At 40.7% G+C, this 19,492-nt stretch overlaps 1 protein-coding gene and 1 non-coding gene across 3 annotated transcripts in view; one reads left to right on the top strand and one right to left on the bottom strand.

Annotated features, from left to right (window-relative positions):
- The first annotated feature begins 2,264 nt into the window (after nt 1–2,264).
- On the top strand, nt 2,265–2,337 carry trnaa-agc (transfer RNA alanine (anticodon AGC)). Its single transcript has one exon. It is a non-coding gene; the product is annotated as a tRNA-Ala (tRNA).
- A 951-nt stretch (nt 2,338–3,288) lies between these two features.
- Nucleotides 3,289–19,492, bottom strand: part of LOC109904301 (otoferlin-like) — a 45,829-nt gene continuing 29,625 nt past the window's right edge. For both annotated transcript variants that reach the window (XM_031787831.1, XM_020501555.2), the window contains exons 27-44: nt 19,252–19,414; nt 19,056–19,126; nt 18,924–18,950; nt 18,676–18,804; nt 18,422–18,497; nt 14,545–14,654; nt 10,737–10,874; nt 9,982–10,119; nt 9,636–9,763; nt 9,225–9,395; nt 8,493–8,653; nt 8,104–8,246; nt 7,778–7,866; nt 5,508–5,606; nt 5,167–5,408; nt 4,736–4,914; nt 4,397–4,497; nt 3,289–3,973 (exon numbers count right to left, since the gene is read on the bottom strand). In XM_031787831.1, the coding sequence (XP_031643691.1) occupies nt 3,793–3,973; nt 4,397–4,497; nt 4,736–4,914; nt 5,167–5,408; nt 5,508–5,606; nt 7,778–7,866; nt 8,104–8,246; nt 8,493–8,653; nt 9,225–9,395; nt 9,636–9,763; nt 9,982–10,119; nt 10,737–10,874; nt 14,545–14,654; nt 18,422–18,497; nt 18,676–18,804; nt 18,924–18,950; nt 19,056–19,126; nt 19,252–19,414 (2,346 nt within the window). In that variant the 3' untranslated portion in view covers nt 3,289–3,792. The remainder of the gene's footprint in view (nt 3,974–4,396; nt 4,498–4,735; nt 4,915–5,166; nt 5,409–5,507; nt 5,607–7,777; nt 7,867–8,103; nt 8,247–8,492; nt 8,654–9,224; nt 9,396–9,635; nt 9,764–9,981; nt 10,120–10,736; nt 10,875–14,544; nt 14,655–18,421; nt 18,498–18,675; nt 18,805–18,923; nt 18,951–19,055; nt 19,127–19,251; nt 19,415–19,492) is intronic.

Genomic DNA, 19,492 nt, shown 5'->3' with positions numbered 1-19,492 from the left:
ATGTTCAAATAGAAGTGTCTGGGTACATGCCATGGTATTTATTATGTATAATGAGTTTAACATTCATTTGGTATTAACAATACCTGAGTTACTATGTAGGCTGACTATGGCAGCAAATTGTTTTTTTAAAATTTAACTGTAAAAATGTGTTGTTTTTAAAAGAGCCTGAAAACAATGATTTACTTTGATTTGATCATATCACGTTTCTGCTGCTAATTTGGCTGTGTTTCTACTTTTTGCTATAATATATTGCTCAGCTGTAATGAGTCGTCTTACTAATTTCATGTTTGAGTTTAGAGAACGAGGAAGTCAGGAGGTTGCATCCCAAATCAAGTTCAAGTTTAAGTTTTAGTACAGTGAAATACTTGTGTGCTGTACCCAACAGTGCAGTAATCAAAATATATGAAAACACTAAGAAATAAGAGAGGAAGCTATATACAGGGTCAGTGCTAATACCAAATGTGCAATGTGCAGGGATACTTGAGTATTTGAGGTAGATATGTACATATACTGTAGGCAGGGAATAGGAGAAAGTGACTGGTAGCTGGATAAAGAAGAATAATATATCAAAAGTAGAGTCCTAAATAGGGAATAGTGTGCCGTTTGGGATGGACTGAGTTAGTTAGGGGTCTATGACCAGTTCAAAATGATGCTGGTCATCATGAGCATCATAAGGAATAGAACTCCTTTGCCCCTGTACTACTGCCTTGTCAATGCAAACCTACAGCCATCTGCAATAGAATCTGACCTGCATTCTCTCACGTGCTCTGGCTGTCTGCATAACTCTCATCTCTTTGAGTTTTATTGAGTCAATAAACAAATGATTGTGAAATAAACTGTTACAATACTGTTGTTGATTTCTGTTTGGCTAAAATATTGTGGGCACAGAAAACCATGGAAAGAGCCCACTGGCCCTTCTATGGGCCCTACTCTCAATGGTAGGCCTTATCTCTGTTAACCCAGAAGTAAAATATTTCCTAATATGGTAAACTCGTTGCCTAATTTGGTCAACTGGTCTACAGGTAGAATCAATTATGTATATAAACCCTGGATTGTTGATGCTCTGTGTCTTTGAAGCCACTGGTCAGCGATATTTGCACTCAGAAGGAGCAGTCCTCCATATGAATGAATGGAATTCTACAATATTTAAATTAAATGTTTCAAGGACAAAATTATGTGTATTTAAGTATTCTTTGGTTGTAGTGGGGACAGTAGCATCCACACTTTCAAGAAAGTATACTTTAAATACATTTTTATATATGCTTAGATCACATAATACAATGTAAAAGTATGCATTGAGGTGTTTATAATAGAATAAACGGCGCCAAAACATATTGACATTGATTAATGCATTTAGCTTCCACATTTTTTTTTTTTTTACAATGGTGGGGGAGTGCCAAGATGGAGGCGCGGTGGCTTCAAAACAGAGGAAGGGGAAGAAATGCCCAACAAATCTGTCTCCCTCCAGCAGATGGCGTATTTTCGTTGTTTCGCATACCAAGCAAAGAGTTTTTGTATGGAGGTTGAATTTGGTCAACAAATACATTCATTTGCTAAAAATCTACTTTTATTGGTCACAGATGGTTAGCAGATGTTTTTGCGTCTGTAGTGTAATGCTTGTAAGGTTTATTTGATCGAATATAAGTTTCGTAACGCTTAAATTGTTACGAGTGTACTGATATAAGTAAGACAAGTGGTATCCATCAACAATGAGAAAAAAGAGTTGTCTGGAAATGGTTATATGCATATTCATGTTATGAGGCTAGTAGCATAGCAATCTATCGCCATTGAATACAGGCGGTTGACATCAACAACCTCCATCGAATATTCAAAACAGGATTACAAAAGTGAGATTTATCCACCAATCCAAATAAAGGATATGCGGGAGCTAGACAGTCCGTCGTGCTGCTTTGTGGACAACGATTCCCATTGTTAGGGCGGAGAGAAATTTATTTTGTCAGTAAATCCATACTTTTTATATAAATCATTGCGCAGATTAGTAGGGACAAAAAAGGAGTGCGTTTCCATCCAAGGACTGTAAAGGGCATTATTGTTCCACACAAAGTGTTGCAGCGTTGAAAAAAATGAATAGCATTGGTCTTCTATTATTTTCGTAGATCAATCAAGCAAAATACATGTAAAAAGAAAATGTCGGGTAAGAATGTCGAATCTTCATTCTACCCAATGCCTACAATCTATTTTGTTTAAATTCGACACAACACTGACCTGCTGTTGTATTTACACAGCCCCTATAACTGTTATCCGGGGGATTAGCTCAAATGGTAGAGCGCTCGCTTAGCATGCGAGAGGTAGCGGGATCGATGCCCGCATCCTCCAAAGCTTTTCTTGAGAGAGCAAGTGAATGTAAAGCGCATTTATTATGAGTTTACTCTAACTTTAAATTAAAATACGTATTATATACTACTACATCAAGTATGAAAATCAACCTTTAGAACGAAAGGATTTTAACCTACAAAACGTTTTCTTCAATAGGTATTTTGTTGGTTGTGGGACAATCACAATAAACAGTCAAATCGGAAACAAAATCCTTAATTCAATACTGAACAGCACTGTGTGCTCGATACTCAAGGCACACCAAATACACTCCAATAAAATCACAGTAAGTTATACATATCTATGTGTAACAAATCTGGGTTCAAATACTATTTAAAATCGATCATATACTTGGAACTAATTTGCTCTAGACTGCCTAGAATACCAAATGGGTGGGTTTTCAGTTTTGCGACTATTCTAAGCCAGGCAACCCCATTCAAAACAAAGTATTTATACCCGGGTCCGATGTGAAAGGCTGAAACCTAACAGCACATCGATGTCATACACCTTCACAGTCAAGAACCCCTCAGACACTCAGTGAAGTTTCAATGGGCAGCGTTGTACAACGTTTGCTTATCTAGATACACCAAACAATGCACTCCACTGAAGGCTATATATATTATGGATCAACATTTCAACTGACTCCAAATGTCTCATATTTAGTCATGATCGTTATTAGATGATAATGAGACATAATTATTAAACCATACATGTTCATGGCAGGTCCAAAGCATTATTACCTACTGTACCACAATATATTTTTCAATTGTATTATTAACTTTACTGCAGTCTAACTAACCAACCCTTATTTGTTTCATCCAGCAGTCCAGACACAGCCTTCCTGTTGAAATGCTGATCCATAATACTGATGCCTCCTTTCTTGCTAAGATATTCTGAAAACAGATTGGATTGGATTCAGATGCATGGAGTGACAAAGAGAAACAGACTAAGTTATTGTTTTTATCAGTTTATTCACAAAAAAACAGATTATACGTCAAATACTACATACTTCACACTGCTAAACAAAGACAATATCAACAGCCACAGAAAGGTCAGTCAGTGCAAACCAAGACTAATACATGACTTCAAGCAAGAACAAAATAGGAACTCAAAAACAAAACATTTTACTTTGTAGATTGAACTTTTTTGCAACCCCATAATATTAAAATGTTTACTACTGTATGTCCTTGAACAGGTTTTTGAAAGGGATGTATATATATATATATATATATATATATGTAAAATCATATTTATTGTATTATTTATTTATACTTGGACATAGTTTTAGTACCCTTTTTTAACGATACATGGTGTGTGTACGATTGTCTTGTCAAATAGCAACAACATTACAGGGACTCCATGAGAAGAGGGGATGCTTGGTACTGAAAACAAGTCGTTGAATATATTATTGAGTTTGGAAGTTGTTGAGTAACTATCCCTTTTAAGATGTTCCACTTCTCAAGCCCCCATTAGCTTCTTGACCATGTATCCAGGCATGCTGTATATGAAGAGGCCCAGGATGAGCACCAGCAGCAGGGCTACAACTAACTTGACCGTGAGCCAGAAGTACTGGTTGCAGATGAGGTTTTTGATGGCCTTGAAAGGCATAAGGAACCACAGGAAGGCTGTGTCTGGACGGCTGGGAGAGAGAGAGACAGGGTTGGTTAGACTGCGCTAATGCCTTATAAGGCCATCAAACAGAGACACAGAGGATTACCAAATATGACTTTAAGATACGAGGGTGCGTTCTGACGAGGATGCGTTCTGACGAGGGTGCGTTCTGACGAGGGTGCGTTCTGACGAGGGATGCGTTCTGACGAGGGTGTGTTCTGACGAGGGTGCGTTCTGACGAGGGATGCGTTCTGACGTGGGTGCGTTCTGACGAGGGTGCGTTCCGACCGCATGGTAGAGCTTTGTTTAAGTGCAACCTGTTTTAGCGCAACCTGTTTTTACTCATGCTCCTGTCCCTTCCCCACTCCAATGCACCTTCCTCGTTGAAATACATTGAGTTGGCTCCAACATTTGACACTGTAATTGTTAGCTTAGTGAACGGTGCTCTTACTTGGGTTTCTCCAGGGGTTCAGGTTCATTGCGTCCTTCACCTACTGGGTTCTTCTCAGCCTCCTCTGCAGTCATCAGCTGCAGCTCTGCTTCCACTTTCCCCTGCAAAGACACAAACAACATCAATACCAAAACACTGGGCTTCATACAGTATACAAAGGAGGTCTAGTGATTCTTTATCTTTTGACTGATTTGTTACATTTCCAAACTGACCTCTGTTCAGTCTTTAACTCAGCTAGTTTCTTCACAATGTAACTCAATTGTCATGCGTTGTTTAATCAAAGACACCATTTTGTCAAGTGCATAGTTTACTGTGCTTAATCCAGTCCACACTACATACAGTGAGTTCAAACTCGTCATTCTCGTCTCTGGCTAGGAAGGGCCACCAGCCCTTGATCCTCCTCTGTTTGAAGATGGACACCATGGGAATATCTTGTTCGTTCAGCACCATGTTGATGGAGCACTGTTTGGCTGTCTTCGCTCCACGAGGGAAACGGTTCAGATCCAGCTCAATGGCGCCTGGGAATAGACAAAAAAAATCATGCATATTTATTCGATATGCATAAAGGTCTCTCAGCTGTTGTTGTTGTTGTTGTTATGTTGATGTTGTTGTTATGACTGCCACAACAGTACTTTCCATGTCCCAGAATACAAATTCAATATAAAAAAGTAGCCCTAGTCTGAAATGTTAAATTCACAGAAAGACCAACATTTACAGCTCAGAATATCATTATGCTGAATGTTTAGTAGAGGGAAATTAAATCACTCCACCTAAGAAGTCATCTGCAGAGAAGTGATCAGCATCCCAGACTTGTAGGTTGAGACGAGCAGGGATCTTATACTCAGTCTCGTCCCAGGCGAACATGGACTCCTTCTTAGAGATGACGATCTTCTCCTCGGCCTGTAAGTAGTCAAAGGGGTAGATGAAGCGCCAGTTGAAGAGACCCTCCCCTGTCAGGGAGTGGTAGTGGACGTCTGTGTCCTGCTTGTCCTCCTGTTGGCCTTTCAACCAGCTGTTGAATGGAATGAAGGAGAAGTAGAAGACATGGTTTTAATATTTACTACACCTCCAGAAGTTAGAAAAACAGACTTTCAAAGAAAACATTATTTACCCCCGCACGAAGATATCACTGGACTTCTCTCCAGTGAAGATGTCATCATCCTCTAGAATGACCTCGTCTGTGTTCCAGATGATCACCCTCAGTTCAAACCTGCCGACGACCAAACAGCTCAGTGTCACATCAGTGAGGCACAGAAACATTTTTGTTGCATTTTGTGTTTTTAAAATCTCCTGTTATGTGATATATCTTATCATATAAAATTGTGAATTTACTGATATATATACAGTATCAGTCAAAAGTATGGACACCTACTCATTCAAGGGTTTTTCTTTATTCTGACGATTTTCTACATTGTAGAATAATAGTGAAGACATCAAAACTATGAAATAACACATATGGAATCATGTAGTAACCAGGGTGCGTTCTGACGTTCTGTTGTGATTGTCCATTCCATATTGTCCATTTTACTTTGACCTGTTCGGTAACATGACAGCTCCTTGTTTATTTGATTGGGCACCATTTAGGTTAGGCTATTTGATCGGAGAAACCTGCATGATGTCAAAAGTGTCTGTCTCATTACATTGTCATTACATTATATCTCCAGCCTGTCGGCTACAGAAAAGGCCATATACTCGTTCTACCATATCCTATACCTATATGATTTATGTTAGACCATTTTTTTGACAGAACGTTGGTGGAGCGCTGCAGAGATGCACCTCTCCAACAGAACCCTGGAGAGGCACGCTGGGAATGGACAAGCAAAATATTTTGCGCCCCTGCCTTTGACAAAGTAGGCACTGCTTATCAAAAGGTGCCTTTGGCGCTCACCTAAAAAGCCCATATGCCACTGGTTTAGAGAAATGGTCATTGTTTTTGGGCAAAATTCTGTGCGGTTTTATGTGTTGTTGTTGGCCATGGTAGTGACGTGTGGGTTGACTCATAATCCATAGTCCCCGTGGTTATATCCGCGGGGCGGTGGGTTTAGGGTCATGAAATATTGTGTGGATGAAGGGTGGGTGGATGGCGGGTTGAATAAAGAGAAAACAATACATTAAAACCCCATGAATGTAGAATTCTTGAGCAATTTATATATATCTATAGGCTACATTGAGGTTTTTCTTGAATTATTTTAGGGTATCTAGTGTGTAAGCCTAAACTTTAGGGTCTATCTGTATGCGCACCAAATAGCCTACACGCCAATCGCCAAATGCTTTTGGGAACAGGCAGAAAAAGTTAACGTCGATCGATGGAGGCAAAAAGGACAATGTCGGAGTTTAATTCGATAAGAGAAAAGCTGCGAAATGGAGAGTTGAAAATAAGGAGAAGGGAAGGTCAGAACAGTAATGATTTGGTGAAGTGGTAAAAGAGGATGGTAGCAGTGTGGTCTATGTTATCTGTGATGATTGTGATGCACTATACAAAATCTGTATGAGGCGCTATCTTTATCATCATCATAAAAACTGATAGTATTTCAACCACATAAAATACGCATCCAAACTGAAATGAAATATTATCAGAAATATTTTGGGCCATTTTCACAACTTTCCTTACAACCAGTCAAACTGAAAATCTTTCCCTGGGTTTTTTTCTTCTCCCCGGTCCCTAGACGTTTTTGATCCACGAAAGAAGCAGAAAACTTTACAGATGTCAACTATATTGAAACATTCATTTTAGAGATTTATGACATTATTGTGGTGAGCAAGGGTTTATTTCATCTTCTAGGGAAACGCATTTATTTTATTTAACTAGTCAAGCCAGTTAAAAACAACTTCTTATTTACAATGACGGCCTAGGAACAGTGGGTTAACTGCCTTGTTCAGGGGCAGAAAACAGATTTTTATCTTGTCAGCTCGGGGATTTGATCTACCAACTTTTCGGTTACTGGCCCAACGCCGTAACCACTAGGCTACCTGTCGCCCCATATAATGACAGGAGAGAAGCTGCATGTATCTAGTTATAGACAAGGTGACGACCATAATGTTGGAAATTATAAGCAGAAACATGTCTAAAAATCAGGCAGAAAAAACAGTGTCCCCTGTCAAAAAAAGCCCACAGTGCATTTCTATGTTAGAGTGTTTGGGGTCGGATGAGGGCCTCAGATTTTCACTTTATCACATATAGTTGGGCGTTGTGGATGGGTTATTAGCAATTCCGGGTGGGTGCGGGTGAACAAACAGCTGACCCTCGCCCCACTAATATACAGTGTATTACTGATATCTAACCCTGCCGACAATGCACATTCCTCATAACTTTTATTTCACATTTCAAATTCTCTTACTAAATGTTTTTTTTAAAGCACATTACATTGTACTAGAACATACTTCTTTGGTTTTCTGGGTGCGATATCAATGGCCGGTCCAGGTGCAGGCATATCCTTGGGGAACATGTCCACCCACATCTCAATCCTCCCCTACACAAAGAGAAACACACAGATTAACATGGGGTGAGATACAATTCAACTACACAGCAATCAAACCTAATCAATCAGGCCTACAATCAGGCCTACACATGGAAAATGTGTCATCTTTACTTTATTGTACTTTATATTGGCTTTACTACCTTCGCCAGGTGGATCATTTGAAACACTGAAGCAGGCACTTGAGCATTTAACAAGCACAGGCTTAAAGGCAACCTTGTCCTACAGTACCTGTTCAATGCCAGGCTTATCAGGGTTGAGGAGTGGCCTGGTCTCCACATGTTCTGGGATGAGTTTACAGCCCACCCGAGGGATATCCTCCCAGTGCTTCAGCGCCGTCAGGGCCAGGTGCTCATCTGTCTGCTTCTTCAGACCTAAGGAACAGACCAACCCAGACAGGCAGTACAGCAGTAGTTGTCAACCTGGGGTACTAGACAAGTCGAGTACTACCTAGCCTACCCACAGGGAAAGCTCATAAGAACATAGACCTATATGATCAGTTGTACATGACGGGGTACTTCAGCCAGGCGGAGAAGAATATGATTGGGGGTACAGTAACCAACAGGAGAGAGTAGAAAAGCATTTCAGGTAATGTTGTTGTGTTGTACTCCATACAGTACCATTTTCATCTTCGATCTCGGTTGGGCCCATGAAGATCCTGTTGGCCACCTTGACCCGTCCTCCAGGGCCATAGTGGGGCCCGTCCAGCTTGCCCTCTTTACACAGCTTGGCCAGGATCTGGGTTGGCTTCAGGGGGTCCCGCCACACATTGTAGCCATGGCTACAGGGATGAAAAAAATAAAGATGGAGACAAACAAATTGTATGCAGTTCTAAGACATTGGGTATTTATTTATGTATGGTTTATTTACCTAGGTCAGTCCTGAATTGGATCATGTACAGGATCCTGTGTTGTACGTATATTTTTAGGCAAAAGAGAGGGTTCACCTAAATGGATGCGATGCCACATTTTGCTCTGTGCTTGCTGTAATAGTTGTCTGGCTACCCAGACTCCTTGCTCTGGCCAAACGCTACGCCATGACCTCATTAATATCTTCCCTGCAATGAGTCTGGATCTGAGTACCTCACCTTCACCGATTTGGAGCTGTCTGATTGTTCCAGGGCCAGAACACACGTGTGTGAAGTGGCGGTTTGAGAATTCATCATTGGCTTTGATACTCTGATTGGTTAGAGACGATCCAATCACTGATAACTTTGTTTTGTAAAACGCCCCTCGTGCCCCTCGTCACCACAAATGACTTCAATTGATGTCAGTGTCAGACTAAAGTATGTAGCGAACGACAGAGCAGCGGAATAATTTAGTGAGTCGTCAGGCTACTGGAATAGTACTTACACGGCATATTTGGATGGGAGGCCACATATGGCTCTGTGCTTGCTGTAGTACCGGTTCTCCAGATCCAGTTTAGTCTCCCCAATCAGGTCGTCAGTGCCCACTAAGTCCCAGTCATAGACGGACACTGTTAGTGTAGAGTCCATGGGAAATGTGGCTTCCATGTCAAAAGATCTGGTGGGTTCAAAATAAATGACATTTTTTAAGTCTTTGGTCATAACTTATGGTTATTATTTTCAACATGTTTACACTTTAAATGTACAAGCTATAACTATACAAGCTATAACTATACAAGCAGCACCAGTCTTCAGAGTAAATTACTGGGCTAGCTCGTTTGCTATTAAGAAGTCATTCATTCATCATGAATGTTAGTGGAAATGGACGAAATGTTGCATTAAGAGTTTCTCCACTTACTTGCCAAAGATGGGGTTGAGTTGCTTGGAGAGGTAGTTCTCTTTGTCTTTGATGTCTGACTTTCCTAGTTTGATAGCGATGTACGGATCAGCTTTTCCATTGATATCCGCTGGATGCAGATCCGTTGCCTTTAGAAAACGGTTTATTTGGTTTTATTTGACAATCAAGACATTACATGTTAATAATCACAGGATAGTCTATTGTCTGTAGCTTCCCAGATTCATTCGGAAATTTAGGATTGGAAGTAGTACTTAGTACAGTGTAGTGTAGTGAAGTGTAGACAGTGAAGTGTAGTGTCGTGTTGTGCAGTGTAGTGTAGTTTGGTGTTGTTGTGTTGTGTACATACTCTGATGATATAGACCCGGACTACAACGTTGATTGGGTCGTTGGTTGGAATGTTCTGGAACATGCCCATGTTGGAGTCGAAGCCCATCTCCCTCTGCATCTCATCTGACACTGGCACTTTGTACATGCACAGAGAACCCTGAAACACAAACAGATACACACAGAGTTAATACAATCACATCTAGTCCAACACCTTGTACATGCACAGAGAACCCTGAAACACAAACAGACATGCACAATTGTGTTAGATTCTGGAAAGGGGGGGATACATTCAACTGAAATAGAGACCCACAGTGGAGGTGTCATAATACCCATAAAACCTAGCGGTCAAACAGGGAAATGGTTCATTTCGTTTTTCCACCATTCATTTTTCCCATAAGGGATTTTAGAAACCCTTAAAATAAGGGCTGTGTTTCGTGTAGGCTTACCCTTTGCAGGCAACTCTGTTATTTCATGTCACATCACTATATTAGGATTGGGTGGGGTGTGGTATTCAACTAAATAATGGACTCCGTATGCTCAATACATTTTCTTCCTAACCTGGTTCCAGATATTTGTATGCTTTACAGACAACTCCTATAGACAACTCCTATAGACAACTCCTATAGACAACTCCTATAGTCATTGAACAACTATGGCAGAATCTAATGTACAGCACAAGAAGACCTGAGACCAGTCTACTTCCTTCTCTCTTCCATCGCCGACAAAGAAGAAGGCAAGAAGCAGGTAAGGCCCTCTGTGTAAAAGGGGTTTTACTTTGAATTTGCCAATAATCCTGTCCTCATCCGCCATGTTCTGGTCGTCGTCGTCTCCGGCCTTCCCTCTGAACAGGTTGAAGGTGTGAAGCCAGTCTTCAAAGTTATCAAACTCCTTCTCCAACTCCTTGGGATACACCTAATGAGGAAATACAAAAACAGACTACACAGTATTTGCCCAAACTTCTGTTTTGAACAGCCTGAATTTAAAATGGGTTAAATTGAGATTCTGTGTCACTGATCTACACACAAAACCCCATAATGTCACAGTGGAATTTTGTTTGTAGAACATTTTTGAAATGAATAAAACATTTAAAGCTGAAATGTCTTCAAACCCTTTTGTTATGGCAAGCCAAAATAAGTTCAGGAGTTCAAATGTGCTGAACAAGTCACATAATAAGTTGCATGGAGTCATTCTGTGTTCAATACTTTTTAATGACTACTCCATCTTTGTATCCAACACATACAATTATCTGTAGGGTCCCTCAATTGAGCAGTGTATTTCAGACACAGATTAAACCTCAAGACCAGGAATGATTTTCAATGCCTCGCAAAAAAAGGGAACCAATTGGCAGATGTGTAAGAATAAAACAATCAGATGCTGAATATCCCTTTGAGCATGGTGAAGTTATTAATTACACTTTGGATGGTGTACCAAAACACCATACAAAGATACAGGTGTCCTTCCTAACTCAGTTGCCGTAGAGGAAGGAAACCGCTCAGGGATTTCACCATGAGGCCAAAACAGTTACAGTTCAATGGTTGTGATATGAGAAAACTGAGGCTGTATCAACAATACTGTAGTCACTCCACAATACTAACCTACATTACAGAGTAAAAGAAGGAAGCTTGTACAGAATAAAAATATTCCAAAACATGAATCCTTTTTGCAACAAGGCACTTAAGTACTACTGCAAAAATGTGGCAACGAAATTAACGTTTTGTCCTAAATACAATGCGTTATACAGTATGTTTGGGGCAAATCCAACACAACAAAACAACTTCATATTTTCAAGCATGGTGGTGGGTGCATTAAGTTATGGGTATGCTTGTCATCGGTAAGGACTATGAAGGTTTTTTTGATGATAAAAAGAAACAGAGTATAGCTACAAGCACAGGCAAAATCCTAGAAGAAAACCTGGTTCAGTCTGCTTTCCAACAGACACTGGGAGACAAATTCACCTTTCAGCAGGACAATAACCTAAAACACAAGGCCAAATCTACACTGGAGTTTCTTACGAAGACAACAATGAATCTTCCTGAGTGGCCTAGTTACAGTTTCGACTTAAATCGTCTTGTAAATCTATGGCAAGACTTGAAAATGGCTGTCTAGCAACGTGTATATACAGTGTGTATGCATGTGTGTATGTATGTATATACACTGAGTATGCCAACCATTAGGTGCCCCCCCCCCCTTATACCCTCAGAACAGCCTTAATTCATCAGGGCATGGAATCTACAAGGTGTCAAAAGTGTTAAACAGGAATGCTGGCCCGTGTTGATTCCAATGCTTCCCACAGTTGTTTCAAGTTGGCTGGATGTCTTTTGGGGAGTTTTGATACACACAGGAAACTGTTGAGCGTGAAAAACTGCAGCAGTAGTTTGTGTCGGGGGGCTAGGGTCAGTTTGTTATATCTGGAGTACTTCTCCTGTCCTATCCGGTGTCCTGTGTGAATTTAAGTATGCTCTCTCTAATTCTCTCTTTCTCTCTTTCTTTCTTTCTCTCTCTCGGAGGACCTGAGCCCTAGGACCATGCCTCAGGACTACCTGACATGATGACTCCTTGCTGTCCCCAGTCTACCTGGCCGTGCTGCTACTCCTGTTTCAACTGTTCTGCCTGTGATTATTATTATTTGACCACAGTGGACTCCAATCAAGTTTTAGGAACATCTCATGGATGATCAACGGAAACAGGATACACCTGAGCTCAATGTCGAGTCCCATAGCAAAGGGTCTGAATACCTCGATCAATAAGGTATTTCTATTTTTTAATACATTTGCAGAGATTTCTAAAAACCTGTTTTAGCTTTGTCATTATGGGCTATTGTGTGTAGATTGATTGAGGAATAACATGTATTTAATCAGTTTTAGAATAAGGCTGTAACGTAACAAAAAGTGAAGGGGTCAGAATACTTTACCCACACACACACACACACACACACACACACACACACACACACACACACACACACACACACACACACACACACACACACACACACACACACACACGAGCTGGCCGTCCGGCTAAACTGAGCAATCGGGGGAGAAGGGCCTTGGTCAGGGAGGTGACCAAGAACTCGATGGTCACTCTGACAGAGCATCCAGAGTTCCTCTGTGGAGATGGGAAAACCTTCCAGAAGGATAACTTTCTATGCCGTACTCCACCAATTAGGCCTGTGTGTTAGAGTGACCAGATGGAAGCCACTCCTCAGTTAAAGACACATGACAGCCTGCTTGGAGTTTGCCACAAGGCACCTAAATTACTCTCAGGCCATGAGTAACAAGATTCTCTGGTCTGATGAACCCAAGTTTGAACTCTTTGGCCTGAATGCCAAGCGTCACGTCTGGAGGAAACCGGGCACCGTGGTGGTGTCAGCATCATGCTGTGGGGATGTTTTTCCGTGGCAGGGACTGAGAGACTAGGCAGGATCGAGGGAAAGATGAACGGCGCAAAGTACAGATAGATCCTTGATGAAAACCTGCTCCAGAGCACTCAGGACCTCAGACTGGGGCAAAGCACTAAGCACTAACAACCCTAAGCACACAGCCATGACAATGCAGGAGAAGTCTCTGAATGTCATTGAGTGGCCCACCTAGACCTTGAACCCAATCAAACATCTCTGGAGAGACCTGAAAATAGCTGTGCAGCAACGCTCCCCATCCAACCTGACAGAGCTTGAGAGGATCTGCAGAGAAGAATGGGAGAAACTCCCCAAATACAGGTGTGCAAAGCTTGTAGTGTCATAACCAAGAAGACTTGATGCTGTAATCGCTGCCAAAAGTGCTTCAACAAAGTACTGAGTAAAGGGTCTGAAAACTTATGTAAATGTAATATTTCATTTTTGTATTTTTAATAAATTTGCAAACACATCTAAAAATGTGTTTTTGCCAAGTCATTATGGGGTATTGTGTGTATTTTGATGAGGGGGAAAAAACAATTTAATCCATTTTAAAATAAGGCTGTAACATAACAAAATGTGGGAAAAATGAAGGGGTCTGAATACTTTCTGAATGCACTGTACTGTACGTATATATAATATCCTTGTTGTGTGAATGCTGTATATACAAGTACCATGTATGTCAAATGTATTAAGAAAAATTAAAAACAAAAAAAGCTACTTTTGTCCTCCGAAGAGGGAGGGGGGGGGGGGGGTTAGTTAAAAAATTATATATATAATTATATATACATATACATATAATCAACAATCAACTTGACAGAGCTTGAAGAATTTGAAAAAGAATAATGGGCAAATATTGTAATTCAGGTGTGCGAAGCTCTTAGACTTACTCCCCAAAAGACTCACAGCAGTAATCACTGCCAAAGGTGTTTCTATAAAGTATTGGCCCAAGGGTGTGAATACTCATGTAAATGAGATATTTCTGTATTTCATTTTCTATCAATTTGTTCATTTTTAACTGTCATTATGGGGTATTGTGTGTAGATGGGTGAGATTATATATATTTTTAATCCATTTTGAATTCAGGCTGTTACAAAACAAAATGTGGAGTAAGTCAAGTGGTATGAATAGTTTCTGAAGGCAATGTAATCAGTTTTGCTTGCTGGGTGGTATTGAGTAGCCACATACCTGCAGCTCATTGAGTTTGTGCTTCTTCTTCTCTGGCATGTCTCCAGGCCTCCTCTTGTCCTTTCCTTTTCCTTTCTTTCCTTTGACAGGAGAGTCATCAGGTTTGATCTCTGAGTATAGGTCAGGGAACAAGGGGTGAGGGGTGAGGGAGGAGTCAGTGAACAGCCCCACCAATATCCAGGAGATTTGCAATTCTGTTATTTCATGTCACAACAATACAACAGTTAACACCCAATGTTATTTTATTTAAAGAATTGCTTGATCTAATAAAGTATACATGGTCGCTTTCCCATTGTATTCTTCTTTTATAAATGTCAAGTCCCCATAGTATTATTTGTCTGTCTGTGACCTACCGTTATTGATAAACAACGTTTTCACCAAACAGCAAACATATTACAAGGTAAGCTTCGATTTGGTCTTTGTTGCAGTTATAACTACATGGGGGGTATCAAATGAATCGTTAGGTTGGTAGGAACAAATCTAGCCTATTGCCATGTTACCTGATGATGTATGACTTAATGGCAACATCGTATGTCCACAGAGTGACTATATCTTTGCACCTCACAAATATGACGTTGCCTGCAATCATTACACAGGGGATTGGCTACTATGGCACCTTGACAGTACTGTAGCCAATGAGATAAGCTTTCCAGGGATATGCACTTGACCTGGGTGGGACAAAGCAAGGCCTAGAACCATTTATGTGTAATGTGAACTACTACTACCTGGCTCAGAGACGGAACGCACCGAGCTACATTACATTGTAAACAGATTTCATCGCTTTAATTTCATCGCTTTAGCATAAAGGATGGCTTCTCAAGGGGGGGGGGGGTAAAAACGAAGAATATCGAACAGGAACATAAAAAGAGGATTTTCGACTCGTCCAACAAAGATTGCTTTCTAGGAGGATTGGATCCACTTTTAGATCTGTAAGGACATTCTTTTCATGGCTTTATAAAGCTCATTTACTAGATGTATTTCGTTTTTTATAAGTTGTCTACTTTTTGTGTATTTGGATTTAGTTTACATTGGCCTATGTAACAAGTAATTTCAATGTCATATCATTCCAAAGCAGTTATTGTTTGTTTCATATTTAGTTCTAAGTTTCATCCTTGTAACTTTGGAGAGGCCACTAAACTCTCATGGTCATTGTTTATTTGTGGTTCTTACATCAACCTTTGTCTCCAAAGTGTTACTGTTCGCATAGTGTGTATGTTTGCGCTTCACACCTTCTATGTGGTGATTGTGAGTCCCATAGGGCGGCGCACAATTGGCCCAGCGTCGTCCGGGTTTGGCCGGTGTTGCCTGACTTGCCTAGTTAAATAAAGGTTACAGATAGTTTAGGCTTGTTGTTTTGTAAATTTAGTAAACTGTAATTGTGTGTTTTACAACAATATACTCCTTCATTTTATTCACCACAGAGGGGAGGATACAGAGGATTTTAATGATGACGTTTGGGAGCCACCCCTCCCCAGCAAGCGCCCCCCGGTCAAGGTCTTCACCTCCCACTGCTATGTCAATCACCCCATCTGACGGTTCTACATCCACTTTTCATAGACCCCTTGAAAAAGAAAATAGGAGCTTGTGGCACCATTTGTCCTAACAGAACCGGTTTCCCCAAGACCAAGGTAAACAACATGACAAAGACAGCGGAGGAGGACCATACGTTGGATCAGGACTAACAAGCTGCTTTTTGTGAAATGGAAGGACACTAGGGAAGTAGCCATGCTCACCACGCAGCATAAGGCCTTCAATAACGACCAATGAAAAATGCCATTGGAGCGAGGAAGAGTGTCCCCATTCATGTTTCTGTGAAGGACTACAATGCCAGCATGGGGGGATGTCGACCTAGCTGATGCTCTGACCAGGTCCTCCACAAGACCAGGAAGTGGTATAAGACATTTCTTTACCACTATGGATATTGCTACAGTAAATGCTTTCATTCTCCACAAGCAGATGGCCAAAGCAAAAGGTCAAACCCCTCTCTCCTAGTTGGCCTCCCGAGAGCAACTGGTGTTGGAAATGATGTCTGCTCCTCCTGGGCATGCTGCTTGGTCCGTGGGTGGTGGGATCTTCTGTCACGATTGTCGTGGTAATCATACTCGGACCAAGGCGCAGCGTACGTAGAGTTCCACATGTTTATTAAATCCCTTCCCATCCAATATACCCACCCACGTCCAGGATATCTGCTCCTCCTGGGCACGCTGCTTTCTCCGTGGGTGGTGGGATCTTCTGTCACGATTGTCGTGGTAATCATACTCGGACCAAGGCGCAGCGAACGTAGAGTTCCACATGTTTATTAAATTAAACTCACAAAAACAATAAAGAGTAAACGATACTTGACGTTCTGTAGAGCTCACAGGCATCAACACAAAAACAAGATCCCACAAAAATCCAGTGGGAAAAGGCTGCCTAAATATGATCCCCAATCAGAGACGATATACAGCTGCCTCTGATTGGGAACCATACCAGGCCAACATAGAAATACAAAAACTAGAGTACCCACCTTAGTCACACCCGACCTAACCAAATTAGAGAATAAAAGGCTCTCTAAGTTCAGGGCGTGACACTTGCAGCTGTAATTGCTGCAAAAGGTGGCTCTACAAAGTATTGACCTTGGGGGGTGAATAGTTATTCACGCTCAAGTTTCCAGTTTTTTTTCTTATTTCTTGTTTGTTTCACAAGAAAAAATATTTTGCATCTTCAAAGTGGTGGCATTTTGTGTAAATCAAATGATACAAACACCCCAAAAATACATTTTAATTCCAGGTTGTAATGCAACAAAATAGGAAAAATGCCAAAGGGCATTACTTTCGCAAGCCACTGTATCTTTGATGAAACTGGAGCTGTGCAATAGATGAAGCGGGGGAATAGCGTTATAAATGTTACATATTGTTAACCGGGCCCCTTTGTAACTAGCAGACGTATGCAGTGTTGCAATATTGCAGACTGATTACTAGCTAGTTGACAATAAAAGTGTGCGACTGTCATGGCCTTCCGTGCAATAAGAGTTAAAGATATGGGAAGTAGCAAAAAACTGTTCATAACCCAAACATTATAATGTTTGTGTGTGGCTCAAAACACATTTTTGGGATTGGTTATTAGTGCATTCAATGTGTAGCTGGTGTAGTGTACTGGTTTCAATGCATATCATGAGCTTTGTTGATTAAGTTTGCCCTACCAGTATGTTCATGTTGAAATCGCCACTGTGAATGCCAGTGCAACAGATCTTTCAGAATAACTAATACAACATTTAGCCAATAGGTCAAAAACTTTGTACACAATCTCTGCAAAATAGTGCATTTGGGATTCCAAAAATATTTGTTTTATATAAACTGTTTTAGGTATCACGTTAATTCAAAGCTATACTTAAGTATTTATGTGTGTTTTATTCGTAACATTGTTCATATTTTTCATAGCCAACTTTCATGACCGGCATAATGGTTTTGTGTCTGTGTAAATGTATGCAGAGATGAACTATGACAGAGAGGTCAGGGATAATGGGAAGGATTAGTGGTTGTCCTGATTCCAAGAGGACAGCACATACTGTATAGTAGTGACATAGTAGTGAACATAGTACACAAGCTGATAATTCCCTTCGACTGCAATAATTACGTTCTACTTTAAAGTCCAATTATCAATATGCAAAGATTCATGATTATGCTGGACTATCTACAATACTTTAAGGTTTGTCTGCATCTATGGTATCTACATTTTCAATCTCTACCAAATGAATAAACATCAGCAACCTTAACATGATAACATATTGAAGATACATAAAAATATGTATATTTCTATAAAACGTGTATAGATAAATCATAGATGTGCTAGATCTACTGCTCTGGTGTTTTTCACAGTGTAGGATTGCATTTGTTACCTCCACCCTCAGCAGAAATATCTTGGTCCTCTTTCTCCTCAGCATCTGCCATAGCTGCCTCCTGAGCCTTGAGAATCTACCGAGTCACACACAAACCAATAATATGAAATACACAGAAAGGATCCCTTTAAAACTTAATTCATGAGTATCCAAATGTAGCCATAAGATGATAATGATGTTTAATTGTATACAAGTTTACAGTCTGTACAAAAAAAAAAAAAAAGTAACAATGCCATTTTCACAGATGGCCTCACCTCCATCAGAGTTTCGATCGAGGCGAAGTACTTTGACCACCAATCCAACATGCTCTCATCAAACTCTTCCTCCTCCACCTCGTCTCCTCCCTTCTTTCTCTTCTTCTTCTTCCCTCCCTTATCATCCTCCTACAACATCAATGTCAGGTTAGATTAATAGGTTGCAATATCCCTTTTACTATTTTAAACTACTGTACAACCTTTAACAAATAAACATTCACCTACAAATGAGACGTCGTAACACCTACCTCAATTTTAACCACCGCATCAGACCCCTGAAAAAGACCACAAAACATATCGGCCATATTACAACTCAGGAGGTTTTTATTCAAGTTTATTATTCAAATGAACATGAATGTAATGGTGTGATGAGATCTTACAGAGTCCAGCTTAACCATGGTCTCCATCTTCTTGATGGAGGGTTCTGGCTCGTAGTTGACAATGATCTCCTCTGGTGGAGGACAAAGACCGCATGAGTGACATTTGTACAACTAATTTATCTTCCCGACCTGGGCAAAGTGTAAGGGCACTATGAGGGATGCATGTGTGTGTGTGTGTGTCTGCATGCGTTTGTACCTTGAGTGTTCCAGTTGTTGGCTTCCTTGTCTGCTGCCCGGTAGATGAACTTGCGTAGTGTGGTGACAGCATGGTTCCCCACTAAGGTGTAGCGACCGAACGCTCTGCAGTCCACCACTCTGATGTTCAGGGGAGGGTGGAGCAGCTCATTCTCAGGCAGATCCTGGAGAACGTAAGTTCACAGGAAATTAATGGGTCACATTTGGCACATGGTATCTTAATTGTGTAATTTCCTTGTTGT

This window comes from Oncorhynchus kisutch, linkage group LG14 (genome assembly GCF_002021735.2).
Source record: "Oncorhynchus kisutch isolate 150728-3 linkage group LG14, Okis_V2, whole genome shotgun sequence".
Classification (NCBI taxonomy): Eukaryota; Metazoa; Chordata; class Actinopteri; order Salmoniformes; family Salmonidae; genus Oncorhynchus; species Oncorhynchus kisutch.
This window is presented reverse-complemented; position numbering and strand designations above follow the sequence as displayed.